The 17,260-nt window shown below is 45.7% G+C and overlaps 1 protein-coding gene across 14 annotated transcripts in view; it reads right to left on the bottom strand.

The window, feature by feature from the left end:
- TMEM116 (transmembrane protein 116) overlaps positions 1-17,260 on the bottom strand; it is a 36,354-nt gene that overhangs the window by 9,191 nt on the left and 9,903 nt on the right. Inside the window, exons 1-5 of one of the 14 annotated variants that reach the window (XM_043529498.1) lie at positions 16,219-16,864; positions 14,996-15,042; positions 14,689-14,752; positions 10,883-10,932; positions 4,584-4,688 (exon numbers count right to left, since the gene is read on the bottom strand). In XM_043529498.1, the coding sequence (XP_043385433.1) occupies positions 4,584-4,688; positions 10,883-10,932; positions 14,689-14,752; positions 14,996-15,025 (249 nt within the window). In that variant the 5' untranslated portion in view covers positions 15,026-15,042; positions 16,219-16,864. The other 13 variants (XM_043529495.1, XM_043529493.1, XM_043529499.1 and 10 more) reach the window with 13 other exon arrangements.

Here is a 17,260-nt window from a genome sequence, read left to right on the forward strand (position 1 = left end):
GAATGTATGCAAATAAAAGGCTTCAAAATTAGGACGAATTACCATTTTTGCTGTTTGCTTGTAGGGAGGTACCTCAAGAATCAAAGGGGTTCTCCCTATTTGATCTCCTATATGGAAGGAAGGTGAGGGACCCCTAGATCTGATCAGAGACTCCTGGAAAGCAGACACTGAGGTAAAGGAAGAGACAGTAACTGAATATGTACAAAGGCTCAGAAAGGCGTTAAAAGATATGATGGGTATTGTTCAAACTAACCTCAATGACAGGCAATCCAAAGAAAACGTGTGTTATGGTAAAAATACTTGTAATGCTCCTTTGATATAGGAGACTTGGTGTTGGTATTAAGTCTTGTGGAAAAAGTACAAAATGCAAAATTCTTGGGAAGGACCCTTTGAGGTGACAGAAGTGGTAAATGGAGATACATATGTTAAATAGCCTCATGGTGATGCTGTCCCACAACTAGTACATGTAAACTTAAAGCCTATCACAGTACGGAAGCCATGGTAAATATGATCTGCTGCATAGTAGGGAAAACTGAGGCACACAACCTCATTAATCTGATGGCTGAATGCCAAACTGACTCAGCTCTGGGAAGCATTGATATCTGCAGTGCATTAACACTAGTTGAAAGGGCAGAGGTGTGGGCAGTGCTGCAAAAACAAAAAGAAGCGTTTTCTAACAAGCCAAGGAAGCCACACTTGCTAACTCACAAGATCATCACAGAAGGACCACCACCACCTCCCAGCAGACCCTGCAGGGCCATTGGCAAGGTGCAAGAACAAAGTTGTGCAGAAATACAAAGCATGTTAGACCTCAGAGTAATTAAAGAGTCTGACATCTCTTGAGCAACACCTGTGATCTTGGTCCCTAAGAAAGACAGCACTGTAACAATGCAGTCACAGTACCAGATGGAAATCCCATGCCAACAACTGATGATATGCTGGACATTTTAAGCAAAGCTAAATAGCTCACTCATGATTATTGGCAGATTCCTTTCGATACGGCTGCACTGAAAAAAAAATCTGCTTTCCTCACTGATATAGGACTCTGAGTTCACAGAGTTACCATTTGGTTCAATTAATGTTGGAACCATCTTTTTGAGGCTGATCAACCATGTGTTAAATGGTTTACAGAACTTTGCAAGGGGCACACGTGGATGACACCACAGTGTTTAGCAACCCTTGGGTTGATCACAAAAAACACTTGGAAATTGTGCTGTCAAAACTCAAAGAGGCAGGCCTACCCATAAAAGCCTCTATGTGTAAAATTGGAGCAGCCAGAGTTCCTTATTTGGGACACTGGGTAGAGGGAGTCAAACATCCCAATCCCTTAAAAGTTGAAGCCATTGTCAAATTGGCCTGTGCCTCTACCAAGAAACAGGGCCAATCTTTCATAGGTCTGGTAAACTAGTACCGAAGGTTTGTGTGTGGGTTCAGTGACTTTGTATCTGCAATCACTGATCTATGTGAAAAGACTAAACCCAACTAGGTCATTTGGATGAAGGCATGCCAGGAAGGATTTGATAAGGTAAAGAAAAGCTTGTCTGAAAAGTCTATTCTAGCTAGTCCAGATTTTGACAAAATGTTTGAACCACGTGCAGATGCATCAGGCATTGGTCTAGGTGCTGTGCTGATGCAAACGGGAGAATAACAAGAAGCACCCAATTGCTTTCTTAAGTGAAAAACTGACACCCACTGAACAGAATTATTCTGTCTTAGAAAAGGAATGCTACGCCATAGCATGGGCAGTCAAGCAATTAAGGCCCTATCTTTTTTAACAGAAAGTTCAGGGTCCTAACAGATCATTCACCATTAGTCTGGTTAAACAAAACTAAAGGCTCAAATTCCAAGCTTCTGTGCTGGAACCTTATACACCAAGAATTTGATATGGAAACTGTGCATATAAAGGTTAAGGAAAACATGGTGGCAGATGCCCTGTCCAGGAAAGAGGCCCCTGAGTTGCTGCCTCCAGGTCACCAGTGGCTAACCCTCTTGCAGCTTTGTTGCGGGGAGGTGTGACAGTCTGTACCCCTGTATTCACCCCTTGCACACTATTATAATAATCTTTGTGCAAGTATGCCTTGTGAGGTATCACTGAAAAACTCGTAACTTGCTGGCCACTATTGTCCTGATAAAATATGTGTGGCACATTGTTTGTAAAGTTATAAGATTTCATTGTATGGTGTTACTAAGACAGGTAACAAATCTGTGGAGCGGCCACACCAGTTCCTCAGAGACAAAGGACAAGCTGACGCCTAAGCTAGGTGTAAAAAGGTCAAATGGGCCATCACCTGCTTAAATGGCCATTCTTTGGCAGGAAAGAAGGTTTGGGCAAAAAATCTACATCTTAGCAAACAAACAGCATGGGGTTCTCATCTGCACACTTTTGTCTCCTGAACCTCAGCTGGAGATGCTTCTTGAAGAAGGGAAAGGACTAGAAGGAGGGAGGGAAGACCCCCAAAGGGTGTCTCCCGTTCTCTCTGCCCATGGCATCCACAACAGCTGAAGAACAAAGGAAGCCGCATTGGACTGGGGGAGGGATCCTGGCTGAAAGAAGTTTAGCCAGTAGACTGCGGAAATTTGTGCTGAGGGAGACTTTGCTTTGGATTCGTTCTTATTTGTTAAGTTAGGCATTAGTTGCATTTTACTTTTATTTTTCCTGTAACCAATTCTGACTTTTATGCTTCATTACTTGTATTCACTTAAAATCTCTCTCTTTGCTGTTAATAAACTTGTTTTATTGTTTTATTTAAACCAGTGTGTTTGAACTGAAGTGTTTGGGAAACTCCATTTGGGATGACAGGATTTGTGCATATCGTTTTCTATGAATAATGTCCAGGAGGGAGCTGGGCAGTACAAGGCGTACATTTCTGGGGAAACCCTGGGACTGGGAGTTCACTTGTATCGCTCTGCACTGGAAATCAAGAGTGGTTGGCTGCAGCACTCACACTATAACTGGGAATAATTTACATGCTGGAGGCTGTGTGAGCAGACCAGGAGAGGTAGCTACCATGGCAAAGTAGTGTAAAAGGCACTCCAGGTTAGAGAGCTGAGGTGACACAGCTGTTCATCACTCCAGATTGTGCCCTGGATATGTCACATCCTCTTTTCCAGAAGCAGGGAAGAAGGGACAAGATGGAGCTCTTAGGGTTTTTAGGCAAAAGAGGCCCTTAGGTTAAGATGGTTTATTAGTATTATTGAGACCAGAGTTGTCCAGGTGGATTGAGCCCTAAATCTGAAACAAAGAGGAAAGTGACAGCTAAGCACAGAAAGACTAGAGATGGTCTCAAGTCACAACACTCAGAACTAAGTTTCACACACCCCAGAGTTTGGGTGGCTCATTATTAGAAATAAAAAGTCTGAAAAGAAATTTGGATCTGAGTGTAGGGACCAGTGAAGAAAGGAAAATATCGCCATCGTGAGCTGATCCAAAATCTAAGAATGGAAGTTCTCAAAAGCGCATTTTCATCTGTCAAGTCTGCTGCTCCCCAACAGACACGCAGAACGGGAGCCATCTGAGGAATTTAACTCTACGATGTGCAGGGTGAAGTCTATGTGATTTCTCGATTGGGAAGAGGAATGATACGCAGAAATTTAGCCAGTGTGTTCATTGGGATGAGCCGTATAAGTGTATCAAGAGCCTGTTGTTCTGCAGCAATACATCAAGAGGAATTCTCGGAGAGATAGAAGCTGCTCAGAGTTTAGTCAGGTGTGAACAACAAGGAAACTGCTCTGAAAAGATCAAGTTTGGTCACAGGGTGTGTGAAGTGTTTGTTTAGCCTGTACTCAAAGTGTGTTCTTCTGAGGACTGTGTCCTTGTTCCTTTGCTCCCAAAGATTACACTTGGTCTTGAAGAGTCATTTTTAAAGGCTAATGACGATGGTAGGGACCCCTTCTCCGCAGAGCTAATCTGTCCTGCTCCAAGTGTGAATAGTACTTTAAATGCCAGCTCACTTCCACTGCACTGCTCACCTGACGCTCTTAAAGCACTTCACAGACATTCATGAATGGAGCTTTACCACACTCCTGTGAGATACTCAGTAAGTATTATCCCCATTTTAGAGGCGTGGAAACTGAAAAACAGAGACATGAAGGTCCATCTTTGAGCCCTTTTCCATGCTGCTCATGCCCGGATTGCCTCCCCACAATTCTGGCCTGTCAAGCCACATCCCTTTCCTGCAAATTCCTCCTGAAGATTTGTTTCTTCTGCAATGCCCAGCAGAAGTGGGTTAATGACAATAATAAACCACACAGGGCCAGATGCTCTGCTGGTGTCACTGACTTTAAAAAGATCTGGCCCTCCCAGTTATTCTTTCCTCCTGAGACCTACTGTCTTCTCTGTTTTGGACTTGCAGGCCTAGTCCCGCAATCAGAACACAAGAGCAGATCCACGAGTAGCCCCTGTTGACGTCAATGGCTCTGCATGGGCACAGGCACCAACCCACACAGAATCAGCTGCAGGATCAGGGCCTTAGACTGTAAGCTCCTTATGGTGAGAATTGCCGTTATGCTTGTACAGCAACGAGCACAATGTTAGTTCTTAACATATAATAAATAATATGAAAACCTGCCAAGGGGGCACTCACCAAGGGGGAAATGCTGTACAGGTTCTGATTGTACTTCACTTTTAAATCCACGTACAGATGCCGGGTGTAGTTGACTGTGTACAGAAAAGAGGCTAAATAAAATATCTGAAAAATAAAAACAGGCCTTATTTTATTCCATCAGTAATCATTCACACTTTCTATAGCACCTTAGCTGCCTTCATCGCCTATGAACCCAGAGCACTTGACAAAGCTACGCTGTACAAGCTGTGAAAAGAGCCCTGAGGGAGTGTTCAAGCGCCCAGTAGGTGCTCAGCTATCATAGTGCTGAGCGTGGTAGATATGACTGGCGAGCTAGATACAGCAATCAGGACAGGCCAAAAATTAAGAGGCTGATTCTGGCCCTTCTCCTGAGCTCGTATGCTGCTCCAGCGGCAGTAAAGGAGCCACAAAGGGCTGGGGCAGAATTTCCTGGAGCAGCATAGGGCTGAAGTAGGCAACCCAGCACTGCCTCCTTCACAGGCCCCAGCGAAGGGGCTAAGCTGGGGGCATAGGCACCGACTTCCTCAGTTCCCAGGGGGTGCTCGACCCCCCACTCTTCCCCAAGCCTCGCCTCTTCCCACCCACTCCGTCCCTTCCCCCAAGCCCTCATCCCGCCTCTTCCCGCCCCCTCTTTCTGCCCCTGCCCCTCCTCCTCCCCCGCCTCCCAGCACCTTCTGAACGCAGCTGAACAGCTGATCGTGATGGGTGGGAGGGGCTGGGAGGGATGGGAACGAGCTGATCGGGGGGGCTGCTGGTGGGTGCTGAACACCCACTATATTTTTTCCATGGGTGCTCCAGCCCCGGAGCACCCACGGAGTCAGCGCCTATGGTGGGGGATGAAGCTGGGATCAGAAGGGAGCACGCCCATAGCATCCAGCACCATGGCACAGCTCATAGGCCTTAAATTAGAGCAGCCCCCAGCGGTTACGTCAGGACCAGTCTGACCCCCACAGCAGTCCAAAATCGAGACAGTCCAAAGATGGCTTAAAGCTATCTTGGGCCTCCTCCCCCAAGGCTGTGCCCTCTGTGCTGTCTCTCTCATGAGACAGCACAGACTCTGTGACTACATTTGCTTCCATTGTGCTGATCTGGCCACACTGTCTGCTTCCCTTGAATTGGTGGGAATAACAAACCAGAGCGCATTTAATGAAGACAGCAGCAATGGAGAACGCTAAGCCAGTGGGGAACATGGCTGAGATTACATGGGAGGAGATGGGTTTTTTCCTCATAAAAAATTAAAAGAGGGGGGGGAGAGAGAGCAATAAGAAATCTAGAGCTATTCGGTCTGAGGTGTTTTCCAGCCCCGCCCGCTCCGAGAATCACCTTTTGGACTGAGACCAAGCATAGAGAATCTGAACACAAAAAGAATTTGTTTGAGGAAGTTCTGGGCAGCTGGGAAAAGAAATTTCTCTTACACTGTTTGCCGTGACATGGCAATGCCTGGATGGGTGCCCACCCAGGACACCCCAGTGGCAACCAGGCTCAGACAAGTGACTGGGTGTCCGGCTAGTGTTAGGCAAACCACAAATTTTTTTTTCTGGAAGTTCTCAACTTGGAAAGCACTCTACAAACGTAACCCATTTTACTTCTTACCTACCTCCCAGCCCCCGAGAGCTAGGTGACTGTTATCACCCTCATTGCACAGATGAGGGGGCTGAGGCACACACACTTAGCCAAGGCTTCTCATTGAGTCTTTGGTAGAACCAGGAAAACAGCCCTGCTCTCCTAGCTCCCTATCCTCAGCTTCTGGCATTGGGGATAAGGCCCTGGTCCCCATCAGAGCCTGGCATACAGAAATAAAGCTGGAGCGTAGGAGAAACCAGGAGCCCTTTGTTTATCCCTCTTCAGTCGCTACTTATAATCATTTTGCGATTTTCCATTGTGCCAGCCAAACAGAGTGGAATCTACCAGAGGATGTTATTAGGTCATTAGAATTTAATTGGGGAAACTGTAGACCAAGTGCGTAATTACAGCATGTCATCCTCTCTGTTTTGTAGCATAGAAAACAAGGGTTACGACCGGAAAGGGACAGCAGAGGAGAAAATAAGTTACTCTTGAATTTCATTAGTTCAGCTCAGTGCTGGGGACTGAAGTGGAGGAAATTGTCAAGGAAGAGTAAATAAAACAAAAAGCATGGGCCAAACTCATCTCTGGTGAATCATCCATTGACCCCAATCGTAACTCCACTGACCACAGCGGAGTTATGCCGGGGTAAATTTGGCCCTGCGTTTGGGAAAAGGAACTATGATTTGTATTATCTTCCATTTAAGAAAGTAGTAGAAATTCTATGAGCCCCACTGGTAAAGCGGAGCAGAATTATGATGCTTGTCTTTGTCTAAAAACACAAACAGGGATAATGTGGGATAATACTTCTCTATCTCACTGGATGTTGTGAGGGAAAACTATTAATGTTTGAGGAGCTCAGGCCTAAAACCTCAAAGGCATTTAACTACCTATCTCCCACTGAAATCTATGGGAGTTGAGCGGCTAAACACATTTGAGGGCCTCACAGCGATGAGCACCACTGAAAAATGAATAATCCAGTACAGGTTGGTCATGACTGAAAATGTTACCATCTGACAACTGTTCAGTGGTTGATATGATGAAGTGTGTGCTGTCTCAGTCTGGCTTTAGTGCCCATCTCCAGCCCCTCGTGGCATTCTACAAATATTACTCAGTGCCCAAAGGAACATTCTGACAAGAGGAATGCCATTGTTATTTGCTGCACGTCTACGGAATGCAGCATCTGTGAGATTCTTGAGCCCAGCACAGGGAAGGTGGGGAGGGGGAGAGGTTTATTCATTTCCTTAGTTTATAGCTGACGTGTGGCCTGCTGAGGTGCTTCTCAACCTGTCTCATATGTGCCTGAGCTCTCACCCCGCCTCCTCCCCGCCCTGTATCTTATCACAAGTCCCACGTGAGGCAGGGGTTGCTAGGGTAAGTACTCAAGTAGTTTTAATTCTGTCCTAGAGTAAATAGCAGAAAAGGATCTTGCCAGAGTGCAAGTTGGATCTGCCAGACCTAAGCACCCTCCCATCAGAGAGGGATTGCCTTTGTCCTTACCTGGGTACAGTATGGGGGGCTAGTGAGTCCCCTGTAGCCCCCTTCACTGGCTATATGTGCTTGTGTAACCACAAAAGATCAGGGTAATGGAGTCACTCACACTCACTGCATTCAACAGCTGGCAGTGGTAGCATAAACATCTCAACAGCAGCTTACTTATTGCCATCTCTCAGGTTGGGACAAAGGCAGGTGCTGATGGCTCTCTTTCATAGGGACACAGGACTTGCTGTACCTTGCAGGTCCGTGTAGTCAAGCATCTTGCCTCCATCAGTGACCAAGACTTTATGCTTCAAAGGAACGTCAAGTTCCTTCATTTTCCAGCTACCCTTTTAGGCTCCATTTCCTCCAGCCTCTTGCAGGTGCCCCCAAGCTGCTTTGCCGCAAACCTGGGAGGCAGAGTGTGCCATCCCCTGAATTCAGTGGTGACAGAGCATTGTCTCGAGCACACAGTCTCCTTCACTGCACTTCGGTCAAGACTGGAGATGTCTCTGAAGTCACTGCCAAACCCACATCTCCTGTGATACAATACAGAGCTCTGACACCAGGCCAACATGCATTCCAACCTTTCTCAAAGTAGTCTAGAGTAAACAGAACCAGACAAATGGCAGGCATTGTCACTCCCCAGAGAAGTATGTACCAAGACAACCTAATCCCATGACCTCTTTGAGTCGTGTCTGACCAATAAAAACCATGGCCTCATGATAGTATTCCAATGGCAAATTTGCATATGTGGCCTGTGAAGTGACACCTGTCCTGCAAGCTCCCTGCAGCCACATGCCTAGTGAATCTTCTCATATATTCACTTCTCTGCCCCAGCTCATTCTCCTTGTATAACCCCCAAGTAGACTATATCCTCATTGTCAAGGGGTCATTGCCATGCCTTTCCTAATGGCCAAATTACATACAAACCTTTTGTTCCTTACCTGGAGGCTCAAGGTGAACGTATATCATTGTTTTTACAGCAGCATAAGAGGAGCTAGAGAGATCAGAGATAAGCTGGAAGTGGAATAGCTGCTACCTAAGTACAGTACTTGGTGTCATGAGCAATAGGAATTACCCATGTGTACCAATGTTTAAAAAAACCCAACACAAACCTATGCCACAGTAACCCAACAACCACATACAAAGCAATGTGATCGCTCTCACATGCTGTACATTGAGTTACCTTCCTGCCCTCTCTACAACATGCAAAAAGCCATTTCCAGCTCCCCCCAGCCTGGCTTGACAGAGTGGGGTGGGAGGTTTTCTGGTAGCCTCCATGGAAAATGTGTGGCCTACACACCAGAACAAACCTGATTCAAGTCTGGACTGCAGTATAGGAATTAAAGAAGAGAAAACCTATTAGGTAATTTTCTCTACCACCCCAGGGGCCAATGAAACACTGCTCCTTACAGTGTGATCTTCAGTACATTGCCTTGTCCTGTTCTCGGGCGCACACCTAGAGGGGGACCTCACTCTAAGGGACACCGCTCGGGAGGACATAACAGTAGCTTTAGAGTTTTCAGCCTTTGTAGATTGTATTTTTAAAGCCAATTACTTGAGTCAATATTCCAAATTAGACATAAAACTGAGCTCCTGGCTGCTTGTGGCCAGAGATCTCATGACATTACCTGTAAGAGTGATGGTGGTAATAGCTGTGCCTTGGCCAAACTGAAGTTCAAGTAATTAAAAGCTGCCTCCCTAAATTCCCCCTGTAGTTTCAATGGGATAGCAGTACTCTTTACGTCTCACTTTACCACTGTGGCCATGCATTGCTGTGTGCTGTGAACTAGCTGCCATATTCCACCATATTGGAGTGATGGGTAAATTTCTATCAATTACTGATATAATTTGCACACAGTGTAGAGATTCCTGGGCCAGTGTGAGACTTAGTTATTGTATGTGAAATTCTTTGGCTTAACGCAGACACTAGCCAGGCTGTGAACTGGGAGCTTCTCAGGGGGCAGCAAGGAAGAATTTATCAATCCCAGGCAGTGAAGCAACTTCATGACCACCACTCCTGCCTCTCAAGCACAGTGGCCTTCACAACCAGCATGCTCCCTCTCCACTGGGTGAATGGCCTTGGATCTATAAAGTGACAGATCAACCAGTCCTTCCCCTTTCCCAACCCCAAATCCAGCGTGCTGGTGACTCCCATAGAATGGGGTCTCTGGCACATAGGCTACCCAAATCTTTGCATCGCCCTCCCACACTCCATGGAGTGGAAACACATCAGCTCCTCTGCATCTGGGGACTTCCCTGGCCATGAAGGCAGAGGCAGGGTTTGTCGCACTAAGAGGCTTCACTGTATTTCCCAGCTAAGCTCCTTCGGCCCAGAATACAGTTCATCTTTAATTTGGCCTGCTTTAAATAGTCCCAAAGTCCTAAATGCAAATGGCTTCCTAAATATTCTCCCTTCCTTTCAGCACAAACCATTCCAAATCCCCATAGCCATTGGAGGGTAATGGGTTTCTGCACAGAGCCTTTGCTACTGCCACTGTGTCCCACTTGCAGCCCCTCACCCATTTCCTCTCCCTGCAGTCACTACCTGGTGTGCTTCAGACATCTACAAATAGACTCTGACAGGAGGAAACCCTAATGATGCAGCGGCAACCCAACGAGACAAAAAGAACTGCCAGGAAAATGCTTCCGCTTCACTGAGGTCCCTGCACATGAATTCAGCACAGAATAGGACACACAGCTGACCTTCAGGGCAGAAGGCTGAGCTTACCATGAGCACCGCAGCCCACAGACAGAGTAACCCAACGGGACTGCTTGGGAGACTATTGGTATAAGGGTAACAGGAGCAGATCCCATGGGGGCTACTCATGGGAGTAAGGTTTACAGGGCGGGGCCCAAGGAGAATACCAGAGTTTGTTTGCTCTTTTACAGGAAAGAGGAGTGTGGAAATACAGCAGTACATTAGTCACAGAGATAGCCGTGGGTACCTGCTCAACAGATGAGACCAACTCATTTAACATAGATAACTGAACACTCCCAATAGCAACCCTCAAGTTACTCTCTGTCTCTAATAGACTTTACCTTTGTGAGGTAGGTCTATACAATTATCCTCATTTTACAGATGAGATACAGAGATCTTACCTATTAAGATCAATCAGCAAGTCAGTGTCAGAGCCAGGATCAGAGCCCAGAGCCGCCTAACTCCCAGTCCTGTGCTCTAATTGCTAGACCAGCTCATGACATAATTCTGTGCAAAGCAACCTGACGTCACAAGCTGATAACCCAGAGTTACTCACCTGACCAGTTGTTTGAAGATTATAGCAGACAACGTCTTGATTTGTGGTCTCTGTGGTATAGAGAAGAGCCCCAATGAGCCAGCACATTCCCAGAAACAGGTCAGAGAGGCTCAGGTAGAACAGAGGGCGCATCTATAAAAGTTGAATTGATAATTTGGCTTGGTGAATATTGTACATAGTCCCACAATGGTCAGCTACAACAAGGGTTTAATTTTCACCCTCCTTTTCCTGATATACTTTCATGCCTAGCCAGCCTTAGAATGCTGCTATCCCTACACAAGGAAACTGGATTGATTTGTGCACTCAGGAGATGTTTACACCAAGAACACAAAGATTTAATGATCATGGGCCACATTATCAACTGCCCAAGTACCTGAGAGCTGCACCAAATCTGGCTCTGAGGATTCAAAATCCTATGATTTAATAAAATAGATTTCCTTCACTGTGTTATTAGTAACATCCATGGTGACAAAGACTGAAGTATTTTGAAAAATCCTTCATTTTTCTGTCTATGGGTGTGTTTGTTTCCCTGCTACATAGCACAGCTTGGAAAATGGAATATCACTTTAGTTAGCTTGTGGTCAGTTTCTAGCCAATTTCAAGTTCTCATGCACTGGCACAAGACCACTGCATTTGAGTTGTAAACACTGCAGGGAAAGATTTACTTGTTTAAAAATGACCACCACATTTTCATTGACAGTGGGAGCTGTGGATGGTCAGCCACTCTGAAAACCAGGCCAGTTATCTAGGTGCCTAAATGTGGATTTCAGTGCCTAACTTTCAGCATCCAGGAGTGAAAAATTTAGCCTTTTTTTCTGTAGGCATTTTTAAAACTAAACAAAACATGCAAACATTTATATAGGTCTTAGCTCTGGGAAACGTTATTTATTTTATAGAACCTACATTGTGGGCTGAATTTGACCAACATTGTCCTTTAATTAAAAAGGAATGTGCACTATCGCAGTATTTGCTTGAACTTTTCTCTTTCCTGAGAGATGAAGAGTAATGGCTTGTAGATTTAGTTAGTTCAGCAACAATAAAAAATCTGCCAGCAGGTTGTTTTGTCCTTACTCTGTAGTTACAGATAGAGAGTGGGGTAGATTCTGTTTAAGGTCTTTCTAGGGCATATTTTTCCTTCAGGGAGTACTCTAAGCACCTCTCTTTTATACAGTGTCTGAGAAACCAAACGTCTATCTCAATATCTTTATTTTTATTAGCACCGTACAGTACCTGTCACCCCAATAAACCAGTGAATCAAACCTTTTATTGCTAACTAAATAGCTACAGCTAGTTCACTGTATTTATTAATCCCTCTTAAAACATTTTAAAAAACACTTGTACGCATTTCTCCATGCAGAACCAAGCAGTAGGTACACAGCAGTCTAGACTTCTCTGCATGGTTGTTACTATGAGTATATTAAAAACTAACAACCCTGGAAGAAGGTAGATGACCAATTGTAACGAGTGAACAGCTGACCCAGGTCTGTGCAAGTATAGCGAAACCCAACTGTTTATCTAGTGGGTTATTTAGGTATAGGCATATATAAGGAAGTTGGAGGAATAGGCGAGGCTGTTGTTAAAGTTCTTTCAGGAAGAAAAGCCAAATTGTTTATAAACTGGGGGAACGGAATGTAAAGAAATGAAATGGTTTAGAACTGCTGGTTAGGTGGACAAAATGCGTAGCCATTACTACATATCTTCAGACTGCGCACTCTTTGAAGCACATCTGCTTGCATAAGAAATCCTTGTGTCTTCAATGCTGCACCCACAAGTGCTCTAGGGTTAGACCCTGTTTATATTTTTGAGTCACCCTGTTTTTTCTTTATCACAAAACGGAGATTCTTTTGTTAACCTGTCATGCCTTAAACATGGTTTAGTTAATGTTGAGAGTTTTCTGTATTCTGTAGATCCAGAAAATATGTTTCAACAATTAGACATTCAGCTGCAAGTTCTAGTGTGGAAAGACAAGTATCTATGATTCCCATACCTCTCAATAACTGGGAAATAAACCTTTCTTTTAAAAGTATTACTCCTTAAATATCATGCATCAGGGAATAATCTGATCACAGCAAGCGTCAGGAAGGATTCACCCTATGCCCTTCATTTACAGAGTTGCACAACTGGTCAGGTGCATGGTGGGCATGAGTAGAAGTGGGAGCGCATTGAGGTACTCGGCTTCCTCTGAAGCATCAGGAATTAACTACCACTCTAGGCAGGGTACAAGTCTCAAAGCCTGACACAAAGTTACCAATGCTGTGTTCTTATGTAACCAAACTAGCTACCTCACAGTTCTTGAAATAAGACACTTTCTGACACAGACGGGATGGTCTAATCACCTCTAGACATCTGGGTTGAAATACCTGGGCTCCCTAGAGCCAGTGTCTCAAATCCTAGCAGGGGTGACACAGCCCTCATTCTTCCAAGGTAAATCAATGGAGTTCCAGGCAGTTTACTCTGTCTATTGGGTGGGCTCTTTCTACAAGATCTTAAAACACTGAGCCCCTGTCTGCTCTCTGTGGATAAAAATCCCCCATTTTGTCAGAATAAGTCCTGTAAGTTTGCAATGGACTCCTTGGCCCACACACACTGTGTTCCACAGGAGTTTTGGGTGTGTGGGACCTATAACATGTGACATGCTTTGGAGATAAGGAAGATATAGAAATAGAAAACTTTGATATCGTTATAACAGAATACAAGTTTAGAAGTACTGCTCACCTAATTTATGACAGAAAATTACTATTCAGCCTCTCTCATCTTTCCATGAACATTGAAGTTCTTGAGTCTTATTAGTGCGTATTCTTGTGAAAAACAAATGTTATTCAAACATTTTGATTGAAACTGAATTTTAAATTATTTCTGATTGGAACATTTGTTATTTACATTTTACTGGTTAGTTCCACTGGTCATCCAGTCAGGGAAAAGAGACACCATGTGACATACATAATCTACTAAACCCTGTGAACTCTGAAGTTTGAATCTCAAATATTTTCAGCAAATATTTGGAGGCCATTCATATTTGAGAGAAATGCTAAGCATAAATTAATGCATCTTTCTGAATCATGAATAAATCTAAGCGTTTCTGCTAATGACCAGAAAAAGAGATGAAATTCAATGAAGAAATTATTTGTAGTGAATCATTTGTTCAGCTGCAGTTAGGATAATGCTTATAGCCTTACATGTAATTATATTTGGTCAATTTGTGCTCTCAAACAGAGGTGCACAGTCCCCACTAAAGTCAATGGGAGTTGAATGTGTGTATCTGAATGCAGAATTTGACTCAACAATATTCAGCCCTTATAACCTTTGCGGTGCATCTATAAATTGTTAATCCTCACAACCCTTTTTCTCCATCTCCTGAAGTAGTTTTATTCTTGTTTCCATTTAACAGACTGGAACACTCAGTCTGAGAGGTGAAGTGACTGTCCCAAGGCCCAGAAAGAGTCAATGTCAGAGCAAGAACTGGCACTAAGGAGGTCTTGGCTCCCAGTCCTTGACTCAGACCACATGGGCACAATTTAACTTACATACATGTAATGGGGAAGGATTAAAAAACACTGAAAGCATATGTGCTTCACAAAGCAGTATATAATTACAGCAAAACATGTCCATGAATTGTTTATTCATCTACCGCGCAGCATTAAACAGTTGGTTTACTCCTGTTAATAATAAAAAGAGAATGTGCCTAAAAATTTGAAGCCTTCCTAGTGGAAAACTCATGCCCACACATCTGTTTTGTTACATAAAATATGGTTTATCCTCAGGGTAACAAACATTCAAACTTAAAAACTGAAAGGCAGAATCCTTACCTCTGGGGATCTCACCACATTTTGGAAGACAGCGTAGGCAATAATTGAGCTGGAACCTATAACACTGAGAAAATAAAGAGCAGGCTGGTTGGAGAGCGCTACTTTGGGTCTTGTTTCACTTGATCTGTGTCTATTGGGTTGCTATTCTCTTTTTTATACTTTTATTAATAAGAAAACAATAATTAATAAATTACTTTCTTGTGTTCCAATGAAAGAGATTTAAAGGGAGTAATAAACCTTCAAGCAATCTGCAGGGAAGGCTGTCATTCCTGACATTTGCTTACTAGTTTAAAACAAGATACTGTACCTTAAAGTGGCCATGACAAACTGTATCCATTGTATAGCAGAATAAATCTGGGGGAAATTTAAAAATGCAGGTGGTAAGTGCAGCTGTAAACATACTCTGCAATCTCATTTTCTGTCTGTAATAAAAAGGGCTAAATTGTTGACTAAACTCGATCACAAATACAGGGTGGCAGTGCAAACCCTGAGATGCCTAGGCGAAAACTCAAAGCCATGTTTGTTCCTTAAAACGGAGAGAGCCGCCAGCATTTACCCAAGATTTCTCTTAAGGAGGTTTCCTTTACGGAGAGTTTAGGTTATGTAAGGTGCCGTGGCATCACGGAGGGGCTACGTTAGCTGACTGGATAGAGACAGAGAGAGCAGATGGAAGACGAGAAGGAGGGATTAGAAAGACGGAGAGGGACGAGAAAGACCGACGATAGAGAAGAAGCAGCTCTGCTCTAGTGGAGGTGAAGCCAGAGACCGCGCTCAGCTGGATGGATAGAGGTAAGAGGTGAGTGAAGGGTGGACGATTGGATCCAGACAGGGCGATCACTCGGAGGGGCGGCTGGCTGAGCTGACAGGGCCACCCGAGGGGACGGACGGACAGACGGGAGGGGGCAGGGACTGGCTGGGGAGATCCGAGCAATGGCTAGCTAGGGAACTAGGGAACTGCTCCCTGGGGGCTCCGGACCCGCAGCCCCCGGGCCTCTCCCGCTCGCTCACCTCCTGCCAGTCGCCGTCCAGCCGGGTGACACGGAGCCCGGCCGCCTGCGCTGCGAGGGCCATCGGGCGCCGGCAGCCCCTTCCCCGGGGCGCTGAGCTCTGCGCTCCGGCCGGGAGCCGGCTCCTCCTCCCGGCTCGGCTAGTCCTGCCCCCGGCCGCCGCTGAGCGCCCCCGCCCCGGTGCCGCTGGGCACGGCCGCCCCCCGCCAGCCGGGGCTAGAGCCCCCCGGAGCAGGGATGGGGCGGGGGGGGAAGGGGGAAAGCCAAAAGGAGGGAGGGCGGAGAAGAGACGGGGCAGAAGCAGGCTCCGCTCCCACTTTACCCTGCCCCTGCCTGCCTCGCAGGGACCCTACCCCTCGCTCCGTCCTCTGGCAAAGCTGCCCCTGAACCCAGCGCCCCGGCAAACCCCGCATCACATCCTGGGTCCGGCCGAGCAGCGTGCGCGGTCCTGGCCGGCCCCGCTCAGTCCCCGGGGGAAATGCTGACTGCCTGCCGAGAGAAGGGGAATCGCCTCTTAACATACGCAGCCCTCGGCTGTGCTGCTCAGGAACCTGTCACTGCAGGAGCCAGCTCCCTTTGGATGGGTCTGTATAAACTCTCCTCTTCTCAGTGGCTCCCTCGCATCTTCTTCTTGTTTCCATTTCCCTCCCCTTCCTCAACTCTCTGGGGGCCCCGAGGACGCCTGTTGTTCTTCAGCCTGCATTATTCAAGGAAGGCTTCGTGAAGAGGTGGCTGCCTGCATCTTGCTCGGAAAATGGGCAGGATCAGGACCATCGCGTCACAAAGGCACCGCGGTCACTAAGCAGACTGAGCCCCTCAGTGCAGTTCAAGTTGATGGGAAGCCAGGAGATGTCACTGGCAGGCTCTAGAAACTGCACTAGGGGAGAAACCAAAACAGAGCATAGGGTGGAAAAATGCTACTGGAATTGAATCTACCCTGGGAGCAGCATGACTGTTGAGAGCTCTGGGGAGAAGAAGAGGTTAAAATCCAGGCAGGCTGCTTTACTCCGCTGACTAAAAGGAATGATAATAATGGGGTGGAAAGTTCCTCGCAAGGAATTGGAAATGATGTGAGCTTCAGCTTGTGGAAGTTCTTCTGAACTGGGAGATGAGAGGGGTTGCTAGAAATGCATCTAATTGGGCTCCTTAAATTGTAAGCACCTTGGGGCAGGTTTCAGAGAAGCAGCCTTGTTAGTCTGTATCCCCAAAAAGAACAGGAGTACTTGTGGCACCTTAGAAACTAACAAATTTATTTGAGCATAAGCTTTAGTGAGCTACAGCTCACTTCATCGGCTGATAGATTTCCACAAGTACTCCTTTTCTTTTTGCGGATACAGACTTACAGGGCTGCTACTCTGAAACCTGTCATTATGCAAGGCACTGAATTTAGCTGCATGGAGTGGAAATCTATCAACCGATGAAGTGAGCTGTAGCTCACGAAAGCTTATGCTCAAATTTGTTAGTCTCTAAGGTGCCACAAGTCCTCCTTTTCTTTTTGGGGCAGTGTGTTTTCCTATGTGTCTAGCACAATGGGCTCCTGAGCTGGACTGGAATCTCCTGGCATT

Source organism: Chelonia mydas, chromosome 15, assembly GCF_015237465.2.
Source record: "Chelonia mydas isolate rCheMyd1 chromosome 15, rCheMyd1.pri.v2, whole genome shotgun sequence".
In the NCBI taxonomy this organism is placed as follows: Eukaryota; Metazoa; Chordata; order Testudines; family Cheloniidae; genus Chelonia; species Chelonia mydas.